This window comes from Leptonotus elevatus, chromosome 16 (genome assembly GCF_054856555.1).
Source record: "Leptonotus elevatus isolate MCC_2025b chromosome 16, RoL_Lele_1.0, whole genome shotgun sequence".
NCBI classification, from domain to species: Eukaryota; Metazoa; Chordata; class Actinopteri; order Syngnathiformes; family Syngnathidae; genus Leptonotus; species Leptonotus elevatus.
In genome coordinates this window covers 9240409-9265715 of record NC_141254.1, presented here as the reverse complement: position 1 = coordinate 9265715, position 25307 = coordinate 9240409, and the positions used below count along the sequence as shown (strand labels likewise).

Here is a 25307-nt window from a genome sequence, read left to right as displayed (position 1 = left end):
CTTGGTCTGGTCATCAGGTTTTCTGCATTTTTCTTAAGACTTGACAAAAGAAGAAGGATTTGAAGAAGCATTTAGTTGCTGGTTGAAGAGTCAGGTGACTTCACCAGCGTTCTATTATTAGCTTAGGGGCAACATGGCATCTCACATCAATATCTTTGCTCAAATGTGTCTAAGGGGATCATGACCAGAAGAGAGAAACTGCCGACTATCAATATATATAAAAGCTCACCTCAGACCGTAGAGCACGGTGCCGTCCGGGTGCAGTCGGATCATTCTGTTCTTGACAGTCACGCCGTGGACAAAAGACTTCTTGTCGTTGAGGAAGTAGGTGTCGGGCACCCACAGCTGGTCAGCCACGCGGTTATCTAAGGTCAGGTTGAGCGGAATCTCCGAATAGGACAAGCGCTTATCTCGCCAGGCCTGCTGGAAGTACATGGTCAGGGTGTAGTCCTGCAAAAGCCAGGGAACAAAACCAGGATGCGGCGTGAGAAAAAGAAGGATCGAAAGACATGCATGAAATCAAGCAGGAATGTAAGAGTTTTACACAGCTGCTCTGTGATACTTCTACATGGCCGGCTTTCATTTCCCAACCGCGCTGGCCTTCAATATTAGATGAAGCCTGCTTCAAATGCAAGCCCAACAGCGCGAGTACAAAAGAAAAAGAACTGTCACGACCAGGCTGCAGGATTTTGGCTTCGTGAGCTTGCCGAGCGTCGTGAGCTTGAGAAGACACCACGAAACAGGCCTTGTTCTACAATACTGACCTTCGGAACTCCGACCGTGCCCAACACAAGGCTTTGATATCCAATTTTGACTTTCCTTCGTCAATCTTGCCAAATCACATCCACTTTAGAGTACGCAGACGTGCACATCAGCTAAGTTTGCTTCATCTTGTAATTTCAGACGACATGCAGCGCAGGAAAGATCCGTCACAATAAAAGTCACCTAACGTGAAAATAAATATTTGTAAGAGCTTCAGGGAATGAAAAGGTTATTTGGTCTCAGTGCTACACCAACACATTGATTTGTGATTAAGCGGTGATAAATTGTTTTTCCACAGTGGCAGAAAGTAAAACAAAACAAGGTGGCAAAGTTTAGTCGAGGAATGCCGCGGTAAATACTGAAACATTTTAGATTGGCGGGAATCAGATGACTTGATGTTCCCCATGTTAGTGCATGGAGTTACTTTAGCGAGACTAGCATCGGTATGGGTTACTACGCAAGAGTTAACTACCTGTATAGTGGAATCGGTATGAAAAGAAAAGTGGTATATAACATCACTAGTTTCATGGAAGGAAAAGATTAGATGATGAAAGATGGTCGTGTTTCGTCGTCTTTTCGCATAGGATAAAGAAAATATGCCTGTGAGTGTTGCTGGGAATTGCTGACGTCATTGAGGAGGAATTCAAAATCGGATTGGTTAAACAAACAGCCCCGTATGGCCAGCAATACTCATTTGTCAAAACCCTTGGGAGAGTTGCTAGTATAGAAGCTAAAATCTGATTGGACAAAAGAATTTGAACACATACCCAAGCTATACAATGAGGGAATAATAATAATACTCTCCTTTATGAAAATGGATAATCCATTTTCGATCAAGTATTTGTAGACACTACACACACGCAACGTCGAAAGCTGTTAATAATTGATGAGGAATTCCTTTTTCATCTCCTATCATGCTAAATCTAGGACACCATCGGCCCCCACAATCGTTCAGGAAAAAGTAACTTTGGATATTACATCAACTTGCTTCCTCAAGGAACTTTTTGTTGTTGTTGCCATGACTAAAATGGCCGCTTCCTGGCAAAGAAAGTTGAACATGCATTTTTCAAGGTGCCTGGTATGCGGCACCTTTGGGACTCGCATGTCGCCCGGAGGAGTTTGGAGAGCAGCGCCATCTTTTTATCCGCTTCCAATCAGACACATTTTGTATGGAAAACCAATGAGACATTATGTTGCTTGGCAGCGTAATTAGACCAATTTTCAGTAAAAAGGTTGAGGTGTGAGGTGTCACTGGACTAGAATATCTGATACGAAACAATTTGTCTTTTTGTTGTTCCCACTCGCAGAAACTTCTGTGCTGCACGTGCTGCTTTCACAAGACTTGAATTTGCAGTCGACGGTTATGTAAGAGCTCACGCTGCCGTGCTGTGGATTGTGAGCACGTGTGGGCGAACAAGAGACGCTTTTTACCACAAAGAAATTAGTTAGTCAGACAATCAAATTCTTCTTTTGGGAGAGATTTTCAACAGGCAAAGCCATGTTTGTTTGTTTTACTCATTCACTGCCATTGACGGCTATAGAAAAGTCAAAAATTTATTTAAACTATTTCTATTAGTTTCATCCCCCCCCTCACTTTTGTTAACAGTATGAGTATGAAAACCTAGATTTTTTTAATTGTACATTTAGAATATATATAAAATTTGAAAACTATTGAAGTCATGCGATTAATAACAATTACAAATTTTAATCGTCTGACACCCCTAATTTTTAATAATCTTTTCTTCTTTTTTTTTTATTAGGGGCATCAGGCGATTAACATTTTTAATTGTAATTAATCACATGACTTCACAAGTTAACTCATGATTAATCACAAATTTTATATATGTTCTAAATATACAGTAAAAAAAAATTCTAGGTTTAAAAAACTGAATAAATAGTTCAAATGAATTTTTGACGTCTATAGCCTTCAATGGCGGTGAATGAGTTAATACAAAAATAAAGGAGTAGAAAATAAATAGAAAAGGCAATTTTCTGAGAAACTGAAGCAGTGACTATCCGTGTACCACCAATCAGAGCCGCATATAGAGAGAGTTTGGCCAACTCAGTTTTCAGCAGGGTAACAAGATGGCGTCCGCATGTCATGTGAGCATTCAAACCAAGTTGGCCAAACTCTTTCTATATATGGCTCTGCCACCAATGGTACAAAGGCTCCCTCTAGTGGTCGCCGTAAGTATTTCTGAATTAAATGTTTGTAAATTCTGGATTTTTTTTCTCCCGTTTTAATGTTCAACTTGACATAATCTTACAATCTCAAAGGAGGTTGGTAAAAAAAAAATACAAAACGACCTAATGTGTAAATTTTGTAATTTGAAAAAATTGGGTCATTTTGTCCCAATAAAATATTTAGTGTCAAATAAACACACGCACACAAAAGGTATTTTGTACAAAACAAAGCAGAAAGTTGGGTCAAATAGACTAACGTAGTGGATTTTGGAGCCAAATTTAGTTATTTTTTACCCAAGTTTTAGAGAGTACCAATAATGTACTCAAATAACACCGCTGCTTCGTTTATGGTCGTACTTGAAGAAGCAAGTCTTTTTTGAGGTTGTACTTAAAGTTTGAGAACGGCTGTCCTCCAGAATGCAGACACGTTCAATGTTAAGTGCCCCACACATCTTTTTTAATCATCTGCTGAATGCGGATAACCTCGCAAGCCGGATTGTTCGGGAAAGGAGGCACTTGCTGTACAATCCTTCTTGCTGATTGGACGATGCGGCATTTTGCACGTTAGTTTCGACAAATGTCGCCTTCCGTCTCGTTTTAGGGAGGGTGGCAGTGGAGGGAAAGCACGGACATCTTTACCAGTTAAAAATGCACAAACAGAATTGCATTCATCTCATCTAGACAAGTGACAATCACTGTGGACTGGAGTGGCTTTGAAATCTTCCCATTGTCATCCCCCCACATTGCAGCCTTAAATACTTGAGGAAGTTGTGGCTGGCTTTGTAGGACGGCGTCTGTGAAGGTGACAGCGCCAAACTTTCCTAAAAGACGACTATTGTGTGTCTCGTCGTGGGAGGCTCGAAATGAGCGGAGCCACTGCAGTGACGCTGCAAGTCAGGCTGTCATAATAACAGTGATAATGAGCAGCAGCACTACATCAACTGCGCCAGCAGAGAGTGGGAGGGATGCAAAGCCAAAAATAAGTAAGAGTCGCGTAGGAAGAATGACGCTAATTTAGGAAAATGCCGCCGGTACGAACTGTCAGGCTTGGGCAGTACAAATATTCTCATAATTATATTTCATAACGGGAGATTGTTTCTTTCCGTCACCATGTTAACCGGACAATGAATGCTGTATGTGTATTAGAGATATGCACCACCTGCTGGCAAACTCTGTCATTACATCTTTAAATGGCATTCACAGGTTTAGTAACCAAATATTTGATCTTATGTTACATGATAAAAAGTGATCAACTTTCCTTTTTTTGATGCCTGTGAAAAAAAGCAAACAGATGAGTGGCATTTCCATTCATTTTGTTGGCAAAATATGATTTAATGATCAGAATAATAAAATCCATATGTTGAAGTCCAAAATACTGTCAAGTAATGATCCCCTTCTGAACACTTACATAACCTTCTGGCCTTCCAAGTAGGCCTGTCTGCCGACCCCTGCCACATGGCCGCTCTTGGATTGGGAACAATAGCAATAATGAATATGAAAGTTATTGACAGGATGTGGGATGTGTTTTTTCAGTCAGTCCTCGCTCTAAGCCTTACATTGTCGCTTTTGGCCTCATTTTGACTCATTTCCTCCGGGACAAACACAATAAGTCCCTACAAAGTACACGAGCAAATACACGTTTGGCAATTGTCAGACATGCCATCAGCGTAGTCCATTGCGTTCATTCACGAGCTCATCACGTCCTTTTCACACGCAAAGGCTGGTTTGAAATCGGAAGTAAGTCATCAGCGTTGATGATTTTTTTGTTGCAAAGACATCAGGTCACATTTCCAACATGGCTCATTTCTTCCATTTTGTCGCTCTCCTTTTTTAATAGCTCATCGGCCACTGTTGCTTCATTTTGGCAGGTGATTCCTCAAAGCTGTTCTTGTCGGCTAAGATGGACTTCAAGTTCTGAGCCACAATTGGGAGCTTGGGTGGCTTGAATTGATCCAGGTGGCCATCGGTCACCAGTGGAGGTGACCTGCGCCCTTTTGGGCTGATTGAAACCTGCTTGTGTGGAAAACTACTTTGGCGGCAGGACAGGCGATTGATCAAATAGACAGGAAAGAGGAATGGGAGGTGGTCCGAGCTGATATTGGAGTTTGGGGGAGAAGTGGCAGCTCTGTGGGCAGACATGACCAAAACCAGGAGCATTTGGCTTGTGTATTTCTGTCGTCCTCTTAGCCTTGAAGCCTGTTTTTCCATTTGCGAGGAGCGGAATGGAGCTTGTTAAGGAGGATGGAGTCTTTGGAGTGAGGGGCTAAATAAAAGGCGTCTAAAAGCTCAGCCGAGCGGCCATGCAAATTGCTTTTATTCTTTACAGCTTGCCACTTCCACTATCTGATTTCAGCACCAGCGCTGGCTGACCTTCCTCTCAGGCTTTCTCTTCCCGCTTTTATTATCCCGCTACCCCTTCCCACCTTCTCTTTGCCCGTTATTTTCTCATGTCATTTCTTCTTATGAGTGTAGTCCATCCATCTTCATCTTCTTCTATTTGTTTACTTAATGCAAATGTGACAACATTTGGGATGGTTGGGCCATTTTGGCTTTCGATGTCTGTTAGCTTCAAGGACCAGAACTAAAATGTCACCCAGTAAAACTGGTTAAAAAAAAAAGAGTGTTTATTCTTCTTCCCTGCAAAGAATCACATTTCTGACACCCTAAACATGAGGGGAAATTGTCGTGACAAATTACAAAATATAAAAAGGTCGGAGGCTTATAAAAAAATTAGAAGGCAATTTTGGTAGTCATACCCTAACAGGTACAGGAACTATGAGGATTTAAATGTCCAATTTTGGCCCATTTTTGGCCTAGACCTGATTGACTTGGACTGTACCATCTCCACACTTTTTCAACATGCCGTTGATCATCAAATTTTGCCTTTCAATATTACTTTCACACAAGGTTTTAGATAGATCTACGGAAATTGGGAGGTAATTCTGTAACATGACGTAACAAAACAAGTCTTTTGGCGCTAATATGCTAAAACTAACAGGAAGTTGAATTTACTTTGCCGTTTTTGACCTTTTGATACTTTAAGTAACTCTCCTAAAGGAATATGATCTGATCCTGATTTTCAACACGCTGTTACCGTGATGCTGCGCTGTTTACGATTAAAATTGAAGCCGTTTTTTGAGGGCCTAAACCTAGACGGCAACTGAAACTTTGCGCACACATCAGTATTTGGATTTGAATATCTCCACTGCAAACAGCAACCCTTTTATGGCTATCATCCATTTAAAGCTACTCCCAGCTCTAAGGTTATCACAGTAGTTGATATATGCAGACAAATGGTATTGAAAAGCCAGATTTTGGCAGATCTGAATGGGAATTGTGTCAAGAGAACTCAAGTAGGCCATTGTTGACCTTGAGGAATCCCTTTGGTCAAAGTCATGTCAGAAGTCAAACAAGCCTCCCTTTCCAGGTATGTTTTCGATTTTGCCAAGCCTGCTGGAGAGAAATGCGATCTGAGCAACGCTACACTATCATCCATCCACTTCAGTGTCTTCAAAAAGGCCTCCAACAACAACAAGCAGCTTTCAATTTCCTGTCCCGCACTTTCCTCTCGCCGCCAGCGACAGGCAGTGAGGAGCCTCATGGCAGCTTCTCCAAAGAGGCCTAATAATAAACATGGCGGCCCCCACCCAGTTGAGTGACATACAGTATATTTCCCATCTCCGCCCCTAGCAACTGAATACCGACTCCTTAACATTCAAGCCTTGGAGCTGCTGGAAGAGCTTGTGCACTGCATGGAGTCAGTCGGAAGCAAACTTGTGCATGGATTTCATTTGCCCTCTTCCTTCCAGCAGGAATAATGAACTTTCTCGCAGCAAAGCCAATAAAGTGTCATTTACATGGAGGCAGAGAGACAACTAATTTAGCGTACATATATAAGCTACTTGGCAGCTATCACTTTCTATTGTGTGCTTTTCAATGTGTCCAAAATCAGCTACGATGAATTAGAAAACCTCTGACGAAATCAAGAATTTCTGCCACACTTGTTGCTCTGTAGGCTTCTATCAGAACTGCATCATGTGTCAATTAGAGAAAAAAAATACTAGGCTGATGGAATTACAAACTAGGTGGCAATCACAAACCATCAACGTTTTATTTGTCCTCGTTAGGGTCGTAGATGATAAGTCAATCGCACAAAAGGGACATACAGTCAGATAATCATTATTAGGGGTGCTTGAGACCCCCCCCCCCACCCAAAATAAAATAATAATAATTTGGAAATGTCTGTTTGAAAGAAACTTCCATCATTCAATTGAGCCTGAACATGGGTTTAGAAAAATCTGGCTGCCGATGGCCAATCAAATTCACCGGCGACTGTTGTGGTCGTCCAGCCCCGCCTCCAACAGTTGAGGCAGTTGGCAGCTGTGCAGCTTAACGGACGACATACAATTTATTAGAGTCAATTGGGGCATCTGCAAGCCTTCTTTGTGGCCCCGGAGAGCAAAAGTCCATTCGGAGAGGGACAGACGAGGACGAGGCACACACAACACAGATTATCAGTGGAGGATTATCAAATATTTTCAACGTGAAACGATTTGACAAAGGTCTTCGTCTCAGGTGCTAACGGCGACCGTGAATGTGTTTTAAGAATTGTTGGGAATATTTGAATGCATATTTGAACGTGACTATTTTCCATTTTAACTCAAGTCATGCAACATGAATTAAGATTCTAGAAAAGTTGTTTTTACATCTGAAAAGTTCTGGCAGAAGCTGCATCTTAGTTTCAATTGTACAACCTTAAAACGGATTGGTCAAATTTACCCCCGCCGAATTTTTTTTTTCTATTTTTAAACACTATATAATGTAATCACATATTAATTAATTAATACATTTAGAATACAATAACTTGATATGATAAATGTATTTTAAAGTGATCTACTTTCTATTGTAACCAATGTCATTGGTTGTTTGCCTAACCTATAAAATTGGTATGCCCCTATTGGTTAATCAAGTCAATATGAGCTTAACCTACTAGCTTGGTAGTTTTTTTTTAAGGGTAGGGGGTTGTTGTTGAGGCTTTGAGGGGCACAGGCAAGGTAAACGTCCTCAGTAGACATCTGCAGCTTTACGTGCATCATGCTGCATATGCTAAAAGGCTAATTCAAGGCATGTATATGGCTGAGCTATGTGATTAAAAAAAAGAATTCCAGAAAATTTGACGTCTTCGGCCTGCATTTGAAATGGATTTTCTTTTGTCAATCCAATCATTTCATGATGTCATTTGTTGCTTTATTTGCGTGTTTGCTTTTTTAAATCTCAGGATGACACGCAAAGTGTTATGATTTGTGTATGTCATGCTTAGGTTTGTTTTGGCTTTGTGTCCCGTCTTGCTAGTTAGGTTTTGTTTGCACCTGTACTCGTCATCCTGTTCCCTTGTGTCATCCAATCATCTCCCCCAGCCACTTGTGTCTTGTCCAGGTGTCGCTCTTGTCTCGGAAGTTGGCTTGTATTTCGTTTCCTGGTTTCGTTCAGTCTTTGTTGGATCATTGTCGCCGTCACCTCTCTTGTGTTTTGTTGTTACTTAGATTTTTGGTCTTTTCAGAACTTTGTTGGTTTTGTTTATTTATAATTTTTACCCAGTTCCCCTGTTAGTGTTTTTGTTAAATAAATTGTGTTCAGTATTTCATGCATCCCTGCCGTGGTTCTCCTGCCACCCTGCATTTGGGTTCTCCACAAAGTGCGGCAGCTCGCAGTTGGGCCTCACCTAAGTTATTATCTTTATTTGTTTCAATTGAATACTATATTTTAAAGTTGTCTCGATTAAATATTAGGGATTTAACGATATCCAAACATCACGATACGATAAATATCATGATTTTGTGGGAAGGTTGGCGATATAAAAAAAAAGTCACAATATTGTAAAAAAAAAAAATATTGTGTAGAATCAGAAATCAGAAATCCGATTGAAGAAGCTTGTGTCATGATACCATCATCAATCCTATTTAGAATCAAATCAGATGATTTTTTTCTTTCAACATTGGGCCTCACTGTCAACAAGATGAAACCCGACGTAATTTGGCTTTGAAAGCTCTCATGTGCGGATGAGAAACGACAGCGCCCGCCAGTAAGTGGCTCCACAACCTTGCTTCCCTTTTATGATTCTATGGCGAGCAATAATCTGATCTGGCCTTTCAGCCAACATCCATAATCATATGCTGCCCATCCGGGATCTCCTTTGCTCAGCTTTTGTCAAATAGCATTTGCAGAATCTTCCAGCTTGGCGTTGAGCTGCCGGCCCACCTGCCCGCCGGCTTCCAACGGGTAACATGACGTCGGTATGCGTGTCTGGCTTTGCATGCACGCTGCATGACCTTCCCTCCGACACCATTTGCCGTTCTGCATGGCAACTCACCGGTCTCGTGGAAAGTGCTATCCACTTTTCTTTGTTCATTCCTGACTGACTGAGATCATGATGATCGTTGAAGACACTTATTATTATTTTTTTTTTTTACTTTTCTATCCTTTCCTGCAGCCGCAGCGGCGAACGGATTGTGTTTGTCCTCCGAGGTTCCAATTTATGTACATGGAGCATTTCTACATCTTAGACTTACTGCCTTTTGCCAAGAAAAATCTGTGGAGTCCAATAAAGAGTCCTTCGGGATGCATTAGTGCAACAGGAATGGACTGACTACCTAATAACAAGCATTCCCAATGAACAAATGTGTTGTGTGTTTATTTGAAGCGAATCCCCCAATGAAAGAACACATTACGACAACTTGCTAACACATTGGACAAGCTTTAGCCCACAGGACTTCCGGTGCTGCCGTCTGGAATTGATTTGGCTTCCAACAAGGCCAAAAATCTGCTTTATGATTATCACAATTTCACACTGTGCTGCATCCACAAACATTAACACCACTTGCCTTTGCAAAATGTACTTGTTTGTGCTCAGTCAAGTGATAATACAACATTAAAGTTAGCTTCAATTGCTTGTATGAATTTGATCATTAGGCTGAGGTCATTAAAAAAAAAAGGCACTTATATAATAATTGTCTTTGACTTGTGGGTCATCTCTGGCAGCACAATTTATTTCACATCCGTGTGTCACGTGTGGCAAATAGACTCGTCGTCGTCTGCTTTTCGCATCACGTCTCCACTCAAGCAGGCACAAACATAACAACATGAGGAAAAAAAAAAGCCTTCAGGGGTTTTCGGCTGCTGCCAAAAATATTCCACATGACATTAAATATGAGTCATGTCGCAGCCAGCGCTGAAATCACGTCACAGCAAGGAAAGGGGCATTTTCATATTTACCTTTTTTTTTTTAAATCAATCAAATCAACAGATAGGGTAGCAAATGATGATGATGATGTAAAGCTCGACATGTGTGACCTTCCATGGAGAAAAGGTGAAGTTCCAGCAAGCCGACAGTAGGAGGTGCACTTGTATGGAGCAAAATCGCACACTTCAACTCCTGACAGTGTTTCCAGTCCAAGAAAAATAACAGCATTTATAAACCAAGCATGACACACAATCCATTTAACACTCACAGAGGTCAGAGTAGAGTAGCAGTCGCAAAAAAAAAAAAAATAAATAATAAAAAGACTTCTTACACGCATGTTACAAACATCGTCAACACAAACGAGGCGTTCCTTTTAAATGACAATACAAAAACAGTGTGGGGCTTCCCCTTATTTGTATTTGGGAGGGTATCCCCCCTCCCCCTCCCACGAGCATCATTAGCCCTGCAGGCTGTATGAGAACAACTTACCATGTTGACTTCTGACACCATGTCTATGCTGGCGATGTCGATATTCATGCCCACTCCCACTGGCGCACCTGCCAAATGCAATCATCATCATCATCATCATCATCATCATCATAAATAATATCATTGGCAACTGGGGTGCAGCCTCGGAATGATGACATCATACGTGCAATAAAGCAACACATTGGGAAAGTTGTTCATTTGGATGCATGCACGAGCAGTGTGTGAGAGTGTGTGCGTGCGTGCGTGCGAATGTGTTTTGAACGCGCACATGAGTTGCACATGATTGCATTTACCTCCGAAATCTGGCCTCAGACGAATATCATAACCTGTCAAGAGGCGATCCACCGTCTCTTTCACCAAAGGCATATTGCTCGGATCGTTCACACCGACGCTGTGGAGCAGCACACACGCACACACACAAACAAACACACACACGCACGCGCACAAATTAACAGATGAAGGTGACAAAACATTCCAGCGAGCGCAAAGTCTCCCTCGCTGCTGGTCCGGCAGACAAAAAAAAAAAAAGGAGAAGAGAGAAGATAAGAAGATAGGATGGAGCTTGCTTACCTTTGTGCGCACACCACGACCACTACGAGGGGGAAGACCCTCACACAAAAGCAAAAGCAGCAGCAGTATCTTCTCCTCCTTAACGCCGCCATGCTCGCGCTCGCTCGCGTCTTTTTTCCCGCTCAGCCTCCTTCCACACAAGACGAGACGAGCTGCTACAACTTCTTCTTGCCAGTGCGGTAATTCCAATGCCGCGCGCATGCGCACTCCGCACTACAACGACTGATGATGATGATGATGATGATGATGAGGCTTGTGACAGACACAGACAGACTATCGCGGGTGGTGGGAGTCAACTGTCACTCGTGGGGGATCTCCCAAGATAAAGTTGCTGGTTGGATTCCCATGGAAATTCGCAAAACATGTTTGTTCATATCCTGTATCGCAAATTCATGTTGTATGTATGCAAATAAGATGAATTTTGCTGTCTACATGCAAACTATTTGCTAACTTGAACCAAAATGGATGCCATATGGCAAAATGTAAAGTCTTGATGGGGAAATGGAGCACATATCGTAAAGTTTGATAAATACGTGTTCTAATTTTTTTACGCCAAAATAATTTGGCTCGTTCAATTTAATACTGGTGGCCAGTCGCCAGGTACACATCATTCAACCAAATGCAAGAATATAGAAATGAGTCTTAAGACGTGATTTAAACGACCTCCGAGGGTAGGGCATTCCAGAGCACTGGCGCCCGAATCGAAAACGCTCTACAACCCACGGACGTCTTTTTAGCTCTTGGAATCACCAAAAGACAAGCGTGTTGTGAAGGAAGGTTTCGTGTCGGAACATACGATACTATTAAATCGACGAGATACGAAGGCGCCAAGCCGTGTAATATTTTATATGTAAGTAACAGAACCTTGAAGTCTCATCTCAAGTAAACCGGAAGCCAATGCAAGTTGGCAAGCATCGGGGTAATATAATCGAGTTTTCTCGACCGCGTCAAAAGTCTAGCTGCAGCATTTTGTACTAACTGCAGACTTCATGGGAAGACCAGAGAGTAATAGATTACAGTAGTCGAAGCGAGACGTAACAAACGCATGAATTATAATTTCTGCATCACCGTCAGACAAAATAGGACGAATTTTAGCAATATTACGAAGGTGAAAAAAAGCAGTTCTAGTAATATTTTTAATATGCATTTGAAAAGAGACAGTTGGGTCAAATATAACGTCGAGATTTTTTGATTGAGTCACCTTGGCTAATAAAACATTTATCAAGGTTTAAAAAAGTATACGTAAACAGATGCCGATAACGGGCGGGACCGACAATCAACATCTTGGTTTTGTCTGGGTTAAGGAGCAAAAAATGAAACGACATCCATTGTTTAATGTCGGCGAGGCACGCCTGCAGATTACAGCAGTTGTGCGGATTCGTTATTTGTAGAGGCAAATATAATTGCGTATCGTCAGCATAACAGTGAAAGTTCATGTAAGTTCATATCAATATAAAACAAGAGAGGGCCAAGTACTGACCCTTGTGGGACTCCACACGTAACGTTACACAACTCAGAGGTCGCATTGCCATGGATTACACGGCACGAGGTAAGAAGAGTGCTAAGGCTGAAATACCAATACATGTTTGGAGAGGTTCTAATAGGATGTTTTAATCGTGTCGAAGTCGGCGCTTAAATCAAGTAATAATAATATTGACGAGGTATTGGAGTTCATTACTAGGAGAAGATCATTCGTCACTTTAGCAAGGGCTGTCTCAGTAAAGTGAACGGCCCAGAATCCTGACTGAAAAGGTTCATATTGATTGTTAGCGGCCATGTAATCATTCAGCTGTTGCGCAACCACTTTTAAAAGTATTTTTGCAGTAAACGGTAAAGTTGATAGTCGGTAAAGGTTTGGTCATTTAAGTAGAGGTTGAATAACAGCAGTTTTAAAAGCTACTGGAACAGTGCCAGTAGAACGTGATACATTTATAATATTGAAAACAGAAGGTCCTAAAATAGTAAGCGGGTCAAGCAAGCAAGTTGTTTGTTTCGCCGCACTAACCAGATGTGTAACGTTTTCAAGCAATGTTTTTTTTTTTAAGCCAGGATGTCGTCATTAACATCAGAAATTGTGCGATTTAACTGAGATTTAGGCACAGAGCCCATAATCTCATTTAAAATAAACTTGATCTTTTGTGTAAAAAAATGGCATAAAATCGTTTGCTGAATGCGCGGAGCTGCTGCTGCGTTAACATTGCTACTGTATCAAATAAGTATTTATTTTCTTATTTTTTTAAGACCGATAATTTTAGAGAGAATTTGTTTTTACTAAAGCGAGAGCTTCCTTATATTTATGCAAGCAATCGCACCATGCTTGACGAAAGACCTCAAGTTTCGTTGCACGCCGTTTGCGCTCAAGCTGTCTACATGATTGTTTAAGTGTTTTGGTTACATCTGTAAATCAAGGAGTGGGCCTTTTCGGACGAGTTTGAATTCTTAATGGCGCAACAGTATCGAGGGCATTTAACAAAACAGCATTCAAATTATTAGTAAGATTATCGATTAAACCCAGCTCAGTGGTAGAATGGTCATCTCCTGACCCTCAGAGTGTGGGTTTGATCCCAGGCCAGTGTAACTGTGTCAAAGTATCCTTGAGCAACATTCTGAACCCCCAAGTTGCTCCTAATGCTGTGTCATCAGTGCTCAAAAGCGCTTTGAGGGCCTTGTGAGGCGGGAAAACGCTATATCAATGAAGTCATTTTTACCAGAGTGAAGTGTTAGTTAAGTTAAATTTTTAACACGGACACTAGTGTAGAGTACTTTCAACACTACTCAGTAGGGGTGGGAATCTCTTCGATTCGATTCAGATTTTTGGGTGTGCGATTCGATTCAGAATCGATTTTCGCCCAGGAACGATTTTTGATTGACAATCATTTTTGCTTCAATCTATAGATGTGCAAGGAATTGTGATGATCTACTCCAGTCTGTCTCGCTAATACTAATTAGCGCGCTACTCGCGGCACTTTTATCACTCAAAAGAACGGCTCCACGCTGCAAAAAAAACAACCTTTCATTGGAATAACTTGATCGTGACTTTTTCCTTCTTCTCTCTAATGTGGCTACAGCTTAACAGTGTATCAGACCGCATGGAACCACACTGCCCCTAAGTGGCCAAATCGGGTACAACATGAACAGCGCTCCCAATAAAGGCACACACAAACAAGGGGAAGACAGTAGGGGTGTGAATTGCCTAGTACCTGGCGATTCGATTCATATCACGATTCATATGTCACGATTCAATTCGATACAGATTAATCCCGATACCAATCTATAAATTGATTATTGCGATTTTTTTAAACTCAAATTTAGAAAATACTAATCAGTAAACTTGTACATGTACACTGTAAGATTTGTATGAAAATGTATTTATCTGAAAATTCTGGTTGCAGTCTGTTTCAGCACTGAAATCAAATATTAAGGCTTAATGTTCCATTTATATAACATTCTTCCATGCTTAATGTATAAATCCTAACCCTAAGTAAGACGTTTTTGTTGAAAATTCCCATAGCAAATTTATGTTTAAAAATGGATTCGTAATATCGCGATATATTGCCGAATCGATTTTTTCTAACACCCCTAGAAGACAGTATAAAATAATTTAAATAAAATCGATTTAGGGACATGTAAAATCGATTCTGAATCGTACTAAATGAGAATCGTGATTCTTATGAGAATTGATTTTTTGGCACACCCCTACTACTCAGTGTTCACCAGTGTAGATTTTTACACTGTTAGAATAACACTGGTTAAGTGTAAAAAAATAAAATAAAAAAATTAAACTTTGAAAAGTGCCAGATTTACACTCATTGGTGTGGACACATATAAACACTTTTCTCGTGTTATATTTAACACTACTCAGTGTTACTCGATTTTTCTATGTACTTGTATTCCCTTTGCTTTGTCTTCAGCTGTTCTGTTTGTAAATGTTTTATTTTGGTTGTGTCAAGCACGTTGACTTGCCTTGTTTGCGTTTTGACCGCTACTTGAAATGTGAAAATCCGGGCCCACTATCTGTTTGTCATCATGCCACACTATCCTCGCACACACTTGACTGACTTTCAAACCACCCCTCAGCTCAACATTTCAACCTAGTCAACATGTACACGTGCATTTACATTTCATGGAATTATTATGGCAAGATGTTATCCATACATCCAAGTTGAATTCAGAAAAGTTCAGCTGTTTAAAAAAAACAAAAAAAAAACAGTGAGCCTACATAATGCTACTTGAAATCTTTTCATGCACAAAATCTGTGCACAGTAAACAAGGCCGTCTGTCTGTCGGCAAAACGTGGCGCATAAATTAAATGATTTTGAAATAAACTGTTTAGGATGCGTTGAATGCATCAGAAAAGCCGCCCATCAATATATTCATTGATTAGTAAGTAAATGATAGAAAGAAAGACAAATCTTGTCATGCATTTTTGGAACTCGAACAATATGACAATTACAAATTGATGTCCAGTGTGAGTGGAATTCAAAACTAAATCAAAGGAATCTTATGAAGATCTGGCAAAAACAAAACAAAAAGGCAAGAAAGGCCTGAAGAAGTTTTTGGGGTGACCATGCCAGAGTCCATTGTTGCCAACTCCCCAGTAAGGAAAGTAGCTATTGGCTGTTCTAAAAGTCGCTAAATGATGTCATCGCCTAATTTGCATAATTGGCCATTTGCATGCAATTGTGATGCAGGACAGAGCAATATTATCATGAGGAAGTGAGTTAAAAAAAAAAAAAAAAACTAAAGAACATCAGAAGAAGTTGCTAGATTTGTCGGTAGTCATTTTTTGACAACCCAAAAAAAGTCGCCAGATTTAGCGCGAAAGTCGTCAACTTGGCAACACTGCCATGCAGAGTCTATGGAACAGAAGTCATGTCAAACTTTTTCTTGACAAGAATATTGCATTCATGGAATAACAATGAAGCAGCAAAATCCATATTACGTTTACGTTTTTAATATGTGGCGGCCATTTTGTCACTTGTCGAGCATAATGCTGCATTCCAGGAAGGGGGCACGTCGGATTGTCCCAGTTCCGACCTCAAAGCGGTCAAGGTGAATGTAAACAACCAAGATGGCTGTTCTGGTCAACACAATATAAATCACCTTGTGTTACATCAAGTTTCTTATTTCAAATAATTACATGAATGTAATCATAAATAGGGAGATAAATATGTTTAAATGATGTTTTGCCATTCACAGTTTGTGTGTTTATCGGTTGGTCGGTGAAATCGGGGTCCTTCTTTTCCTTTTCTTTTTTTTAAATGTGACGTCGCAATTCGTATTTCCCAGTTGGAAAGGGACGCTCTTTTCCTGGTCGTAGGTCAGAAAAGTCTGACTTCCCACCTTCCACGAACGCACCATAAGGATTCAGGTAACAACCGTCATGGCTAACCTGTTTTCTGGGTTTGGTCATGTGATGTTTGCAATTTCAGCAAATAAGAAATGGATTAACTATTTAGTCATTTCTTTTTCTCTGGCATACAAAATCCAACTCAATTTGTGTTTGTAAATGAATCAATTTGTTCCATTTGCCGGCTTCACGCTGTGACCTCACGTCACTTTGCATATGCAAATGTCGAGCTCTTGTTGTGAAAGCAGGCTTCCGTCCATTCCTCTTGCGCTCAAAGATCAATATACGCCTTTTTCCTGCATTGACTGAAGTGATGATGGGGGTACTTTCATCTGCAATTACGCTCATGAATTTTTCATCCCAGATCCATAATAGTGTGGGCCATGTTCACCGGCTGCTCCCCTCCCATTATTGTCCACCTGAGAAGAGAAATTAGCACATATGCTACATTTAGCTTCAAAAGAGCCCTTGATGTGTGCTGCTGCCGTTTTTTTGTGTGTGTGTGTTGTTGTTTTTTTACTCCCCGTGGTTGTTGAGAGTCTGTCCCAGGAATAATGTCAGCTTTGGAGCGCTGAAGCGGGATAAAGCGCGCCTGTCACACAACATTTGTGCCTTCTCTTCTCCAGAGGGGGCGCCACCTGCTTCCGCTTCAAGGTTGCCATGCCCTTCAGTCAGCACATTGCGGCTACTCACCTACCTCGAGTGCCAACTTTGAACACGGTTGGGAAGGACCAGGACCACCTTTTGAGGGCGTCTGCCAAAAAGCTTCTCTTCAGGAGAGCTGGCTGGATTCGGACGTGATGATTTCCATGGCGACGCGTGATCTGTCTGCACCCTGCAGACAACAAAGATATGTTATGCATTTCGACACTCATCATCTAAAAGGGTGTCTTACAGAAATAACATGCCTTAAAAAAAGAATAAAAAAATAACTTGAAACTTTAGCAAGACAGACATATATATATATATATATATGTATATATATATATATATATATATATATATATATATATATATATATATATATATATATATATATATATATATATATATATATATATATATATATATATATATATTATTATTGTTTTGCTACTAGCGAATGCCATCCAGGTGTCATCTTGACTAGTTTAGATTTTTTGGATTGGTTCAACTCCGTTTGCCGGCACAGCAGCACAACCGCCGCGCCGGTGGCTGACTTGAATTTAACATTGACCCCCCCACTTTTCCATTTGCAGTCACCATGGAGACTCGGCTCACACTTGCATGACTTCTCAACTGAATCTCCTCATGTGCTCTCACCGTTCACTTCAAATAAAACTCCCAAAAATTCACATTTGAATGGGGCTTTCGGCATTTTGTACATTAGTGGATATAAAAAGTCTCCATACAGCTGTTATTATAAGAAATAATTTCAAAATGTATAAATGTGATCGCAATTTAATTGTTGGTATCTTTTTGAGAACGGAATGTGTTTGCATAATTGTGCACACCCTCTTGTCCAGAATGAACCAAACTCATGGGAGTCAGCATTTAAAGGGACTCTGATAAACCTTTAATAAAATTGCTTACTAGCAGAAGCCTGAAAGTCTTGAGTCAACTCTGATTGCTATTTGGAATAGTAAAGGTGTCTCCATATTATTTTAACACTTAATTTAAATTTCTCCTCTCGAAAACAGTTATTACAAATTCATTAAGGATGGGCGTGTACTGATACCGGGTATCGGTTTTGGGCTGTGTGGCTGTATTTCAAGGTATTGGTCCTCGCAACGGTGGCCTCCAATTTATCATGAGGAAGTACAAAATAGAAGAATAAAAAAATTACCATTAATGTCATGCAATTTTCAAGGGGGAAATGCTATATTGGATAAACAGGTCTTTCTTTAAAATTATTTGTCATTGTTTTGGGGTAAATTTTATGTCTCAAATGTTCTTGTGGTATCGGTATAGTATTGGTGACTACTCAAATTTTTTTTTACCTTCAGTGTCTTTTATGCAAGGAGATTACAGGAATGCCTCCAACTAAAATATGTTGATATAGTTTAGAATGTTGTGCATTCCTGTGATTAATCACTTTGGATCTTCAATGAAATGTTTGAGAAAAAAAACTTGTTTTTTCTTTGGCCTTTTCTTCTTTCATTCTTTTTATCTTCTCTTTATTTGTAAGCCTTCTCCAACTCCATCTTCTCAGGTGGGTCAGTCACAATTCTTGCTTTCACTTTATTTTTTACTTTTTTTTACTTCTGAAGACACAGAACCCAAGTGAGCAGAACAACCAGATTTGTCACTTGATCCTATTTTTTCCCCTAATCCCTATTTTTTTTTTGGGGGGGGGGGGGGGTCTGCATATTTTTATCTCCTTTCCAACATGACGTATGGTCTTTCCCTCTTTCACTGCTCTTTAAAACCCTGTCTGCCTTCCTTTTGTATCTGGTGGCCTGATGAATTTTGGTCCAAAATTAAGAATGGCACATACTTTTAGTGATTAAATGTAGTAAACTGTTTACAACTACAATAGAATACAAAAAAAGTAATAGAGTAAATAATCATAATTTAGGGCAAGTTGTGCCCTAACCCAGGTCCTTTGGCACAAATCACCCCAAATCCACCATTTTGAAATAAATAAATAAATGCATCCCTTAGCGGTTTTGAACCATCATTGCTGACCATATAGACTCATGATGTAGCTTACTAAGACACAAAAACGAGTGTTTTCAAAATTTTAACTTTAATTATAGAAATTTTACTTTGGAGGGCAAACAATATATTTTTTTTAGCTTAACCTCCCAAGCCATGTGTCTCCCTTTTTTACCGGATGAGCGAAATGGATGAACATGTGGTCACTTGACCAACTTATTCTATGGTGTTCTAAATAACAGGGGTGGAACTACTTGCCCCTTGGCACAAATTACCCCACCCTCCCCTACTGGTATCGATCTGAAGGGGGAAAAAATGGTATGGAACATTCCTAAAAGGAATTGTGTTGTACAGCTTATAGGACACATTCATGGTGGGAAATGTTGAGTTGATGATTTATCTTATTGTGAAGAATTTCAATTGAAACTTGAATTGTTTGGTGTGACGTTTTTCCAACGTAACGGAAAAATGAGACGCATCCATTGCCCGAGTATACGCATGGAAGGGGGATGTCTTTCGAGAGGAGGCAGGGGAGAAAAGAGCATGACGCGCGTGCTACTTTGGCCCTTTCCTACCTCACTTGGATGACGATAAGCTCTATAGAAAAGATCCAAGATGCGGGCGATGATTGGAAGGTGGGATCAAACTGGAGGAGACGCAAGCGCACACGCGGAAGAGCAACAACGACGCACACACACAAAAGTCAACATTCTTGCTGCTGTTGTTGATTTTGCACAACAGCTCGTGCTGTTCTTTGCAGCTTCTTTGCATGCTGGCAGGAGGCAGCACGCGGTTCCACGCTCTCCTTTCTTTTCTTTTTTCTTTTTCTCCATTTCACTCGCTCGCTGTGAAAAATTTATAGGTCAGCTGAATCCATGCGAGAAAAGTTTTCTCCAAAAAGTGTGATAGAGGGAAAATGGATTGGCAGGCGTAGAAGTGGCAACGCGACTTCTCCAGGCTTTCCTGTAATGACTTTTTCCCGCAAGCGTTTTCCTGCCTATGCAAATATCCTGTACACTGCATACATTTTTAATAAGCTACATTACTCTTGTGTATTTGCATCTGCACCCAACAACTGCGCACGTTCACCAGGTACAGTCTGACGTAAGGGCTGTGACACAAAAGAGACCTATTATAATTGTGCTTGTTGTTTGGGATAAGCAAGCTTCCCAGATTGCAAGTGCAATACAGCAAACAACCCTAAGTAGGAAGCGTCATGTAGTACTACACAAACATTAATAATTGTGGTCAAACAAGCTTAGTGTATCCATCTTAAATCTATTAGGAATGTTAAAAATGATGACAACAGGTACTAGTTAGCCCCAAGGGCAAAATGTGTAGCCCAGTGTGTTCTTAAATAACTCACTCGTTGATGGGACACTGTATGATAATTTCAAACAAAACAAAACTATTTATTGAAACTTTACATGGTATGCGCTTCTTTTTATTTATTTTTTTACCAAACATTCTATATTTTCTTTAACATTACATTTCATAAAATGTTATTTTGAGCTGCAATTTTAAAGCTGCGATATTTTGGATTTCTATCATTATACAGTCAGAGTCTAATATCGACCCAAGTCGAGTTCCAACAGTGAATGCTGCGGCAATTTTGCCATTTTTCATGTTTCATTTTTCAAAAATTGATCAGACGAGCTGACCTAAAAGCCAGAAGAGAGCAGCAAGCGTAATGAAGTGCCGGCACAAAAAAACAAACAAACAAAAAATCAGCCCTGGCATTTTGCTCTCCTACGTCACAGAGAACACATTCCACATTCCCGCTTTCATGAAATCAAATGCGCACGTGTCCACAAGTTTGCTCAACACACTCAGACAACAAGCAGGATCAAGTTGACAAAGCATCACAAAAATTCATTTAATAATAATAACAATAATAATATATTTTTTAAAGTAATAACCGTTACAGGAACATCAAATTTTCTCTCCACCTGGCTTGTCCTAATTTGACGAGAAGTGGGACCCTGAAATGTCCGCCAGCCAATCACAGGGCACATGAAGACAAGCCCCCAAAAGCCCCTTTCACACTTCTCCTTTGCGTCATTTTGTCAAAAGAAAATCAACATTTACTTGCTCTTGCTATGATGTGCTTGTGTCGCCATGGCAACTGATGTAGAGGCTGTGCCACAACTAAAATACCATTTCAAAAACAAAAAAACTTTTTGTTGTGGTCGCTGATGTTATTCGGCGAATAGTCCACGAACGGACAGATTGTCCTCCCCAAAATACCACCTGACAACTTTGGTCCAATCGTAGTGACAGCCTGTAACCTTTTCCCAAGTCCGTATTTAAAGCACTTTTGAAAACCATAGCCAAACCTCCTGCCCTTTGTTTGACGACCAAAACCAAATCAAGCGCTTTAAAGTTTAGAGAAAAACACACACGCGCACACACACATTGGAAGTTTCTCCTACTGTAAGTGTTACCATGGCAACCACACTTATGAAGTACAGTGGGTCCATCCCACATGGGAGCTGGCATGTATTTATAGAAGCCGTGGTCAGGAATGAGAAATGTGCACACATGTTGCACACTGTTTGCAAAAAATGAATTTCAACTTCGAATATGTGAGAAAGGGCACAAAGCAGGCATTGTGCGATTCTTTCACTTTACAGGCTTCCAACATTTTTTATTCATGTCCCTGAGCACACACACAAGTCAATAAAAAAAAAGGACATGCAGATTGTGCAGTGAGAATCCTCCCAATGTCAGTGATTTTTTTTTTGCGTGTGCAAACAATCTGCTGGCGTTGCATCAACATGCCGAGTGCATATCATGATGTGTTTAATTAAACCTTCCTTTATTTCAATGATGAACAAATTCAAATGCTTTTGATTCCCAAGCAAGCAAGTGGCCTTATCTCACACTTCCCAAATGGACATAATTGAATTGCCTCTTCTTCTATTGTTCTCATGGATGGGGGGGGGGGGGGGGGGGTGCATCCCATCATTATCACGTCGCCTCTCATCTCCACGCTCACCAGAAATGCTTGTAGTTGACTACATTCTGCCAAACAGTCGTGTCTGTCAAATATTTGTTCCATTTACACCTACAGAATGATGAGCAGAAAAACACACAAAATGGAACATTTTTCATCGGATTAAATTGAAGGTTCAAGTTGTCCAGACTGCATTTTAAAACATGTAAGCATTCTTAATGGTTTTACAAGTATCGTGTTATGCGAAGCTGATTCACATCGTTATCGGCCCAGCAAGTGTAAAGAAGTTAGCAGCAAAACATAGGAACACCAAAATCGCACCGTAGCGTTGCCAAGTCGACTTGACTTTGTTACACCAACAAATGTGAGGCGGAGTCCAATATGCCTCACCTCACCTATTCAAAGTGCCATTTCATGTGCTCAGTTCAAGTGAAATGAAGTTGCATACAGGCATGAAATACATTATCCGGACGAGGGAAAATAATACCAACAGTGGTGTGAAACTCGGGGGTGGATAGAGTGCTGTGTGTAAACCGTGTACCTGCAAAACACTCACTTTGCAAGAAGACACCCCCAAAAAAACTCACGTTTGTTCAAACATTAACATGACTTAATCAAAGAGAGCGAAACATTTTCAACACTTCGGATTGGTCAATAATTTGTAAAAATAACACACACACATACACACACACATATATATATATAGACCGGTATACAGTATGTTAGAGCTATCAAATGATAAAAATTTTTAATCTGATTAATCACATTTTAGAATTATTGAATTTTAATTAAAAAGGCTTTTTATCAACATTTTTTGATTGCCAAATTTAAAGAGCACCTGTGATGTGTTAATTCTTTCGACATTTAATGTTATGAGGACGTCTTCAACCATTTTTCATCCACTGCACACGGCCTCTTTTTCTAATCAGTTATTTACTTACATCATTTAAAATGGGGGGAAAAATGACCCCAATAGTTTGACATGACCAAATAATATGAATGTCATACACAAACATGTATTAAATGCTTTACTTTAATGCATGTAGTTAAGTTTATTGCTCAAACACAACTTGTGCTACCTTTAACGTAATCATCCGCTATCGGGTTAAAGGATCATCTGCGGTCAAAATTAATGTGGGATTAATCTGCGTCAATACATGATTAATGCGATAATTTTATATAAATATATATATATATAAATACTGTATATACCTTGTTTTATATATTTATCTGTGGAATTGGTGGATGAGCCATCACTGCTGCTGTTGTTTTTATTTATTTATTTATTTATTCATCTTTAGAGTTTCCCTTAATCATATTTCTTGCAGGTATAAATATACTAATGTTGCTTTCAATGCATTTGAAGAGCAACACCTTGGTTCCATATGGGCAGTTCAATACGCCGTCTGTTAACGTGCGGAAGCAAAGAGACAAGCATGGTTCATTTGAAGGGATTGTGCTTGTCATGAGTGCAAATGCCTAAAAAGCAAAGACGAAAACGTGCGTGTGGGTGTTGACAATGTTGACAATACTTTAAGCTAAAAGCCACTCAGGCGGATTGGACGGGAATGCAAAGTGTTTCTCTGTACATATGCAGGCAGGTGGCTTTTCGTGTCAACGTATAGCTTCAGGACTCGTCATCATTTGGACAATACCAAGCAGGACACATTTTTCAAACAAATATTTCCTCAAACTCAACAAATGCGTTGTGCTTTTGAGTTTCAGTGCTTCACTGCTGTTAGGAAGCACATTCTCATTAGATTGACTTGTTTGGAAATATACGTAATCATCAGAGCAGCCGACATTTCTCCCTCTCTGCCTCCTTGCATGTATTTTTCACAACACTGCATGTGTGGCTATTTTCATCATCTTGCTGTTTGATCAATCAAAACTTCTTTTCTTCTTCTTGCACATTTAAGTATTGTCAGATTTGAATATGCACACAAATAGGCTACAAAGTCAAAGTGCGTGGCAATCAGCTTTATGTACTAAATATAAAACACGACCACGTAATCTAAATCATATATTTTAGTTGCACATCGGAATGTATTCAAGCGCATGCAGTAGGCTAAGTGTAACCAAAAAAAAGAAACATCAACTATTGCAGTCATATGCTCATAGGCATTTATGAACCTTCTAACCATTGGTTTTCATAACACGGGTCCGCCTCATTACACTCTAAAAAAGGAATGGTTAAAAAAAACTTCCAATCTAGGTTAAGATCATATTGGCTTGATTAACCAATTGATTGGTCAGACATTGACCATTCCGGGTGGTTACGGGCATACCAATTTTATTGGTTAGCCAAACAACCAATTAAATTGGTTACAATAGAAAGTAAGCCTAGATAGATGAATTGAAAATATATTTATTGTGTCAATTTACTGTAGTATAAATGTATTTATTAATTATTATAAGTGTTATAATTGATTACAATATATTGATTATATAGTGTTTAAAAATGGAAATATGTATCTTGATAGATCACTAGGCATGACCAGCTCAGCGGCCTAGTGGTAGAGTATCTCCCCAGAGACTGGGAGGTTGTGGGTCCAATCCCTGGCTGGGTCAGACCAAAAGCCATAAAAATGGGACCCATTTGCCTCCCCGCTTGACACTCAGCATCAAGGGTTGGAATTGGGGTGTTTGATCACTAAATGATTCCTGAGCACGGCCTCTGCTGCTGCTCACCGCTCCCTCAGGGGATGGGTCAAATGCGGAGAACAAATTTCGCCCCACTTAGGTGGGTATATAGTCGTACTATTTTTTTATTATTTTTTTTTAAAGGTCAGCCTCTAACACAGATTAACCATTATATTGGTCAGAATGACCAATTTGTATCGGTTGGCCCAAGAATGGTCGTTTTAACAAAAGGATCTGTCGGACACATAAAAACTTTATCACCCCCCCCCCCCCCCCCGCTTCACTCGCGTGTGATCCCAGGAAACATCTTTAAAAAAAGAAGAAGTCTCATGTAGCTTAAAAAAAAAAATTAGAACCACCTCTCAGTAATGATAACTTGCAAACCAACAATTTTAACTGTCTCCAGCATATAGTTTATGGTACTGTAATGATCGCCACCAATCTAAACATTTTTTTTTAATGCACCCCCCAACCCT

The 25307-nt window shown here is 40.1% G+C and overlaps 1 protein-coding gene across 1 annotated transcript in view; it reads right to left on the bottom strand.

Moving 5' to 3' along the window:
* gabrb2b (gamma-aminobutyric acid type A receptor subunit beta2b) overlaps positions 1-11473 on the bottom strand; it is a 31999-nt gene extending 20526 nt beyond the window's left edge. Inside the window, exons 1-4 of the mRNA XM_086098709.1 lie at positions 11246-11473; positions 10969-11066; positions 10676-10743; positions 230-450 (exon numbers count right to left, since the gene is read on the bottom strand). Coding sequence (XP_085954835.1) covers positions 230-450; positions 10676-10743; positions 10969-11066; positions 11246-11337 — 479 coding nt within the window. The 5' untranslated portion in view covers positions 11338-11473. The remainder of the gene's footprint in view (positions 1-229; positions 451-10675; positions 10744-10968; positions 11067-11245) is intronic.
* Between the last annotated feature and the right edge of the window lie 13834 nt (positions 11474-25307).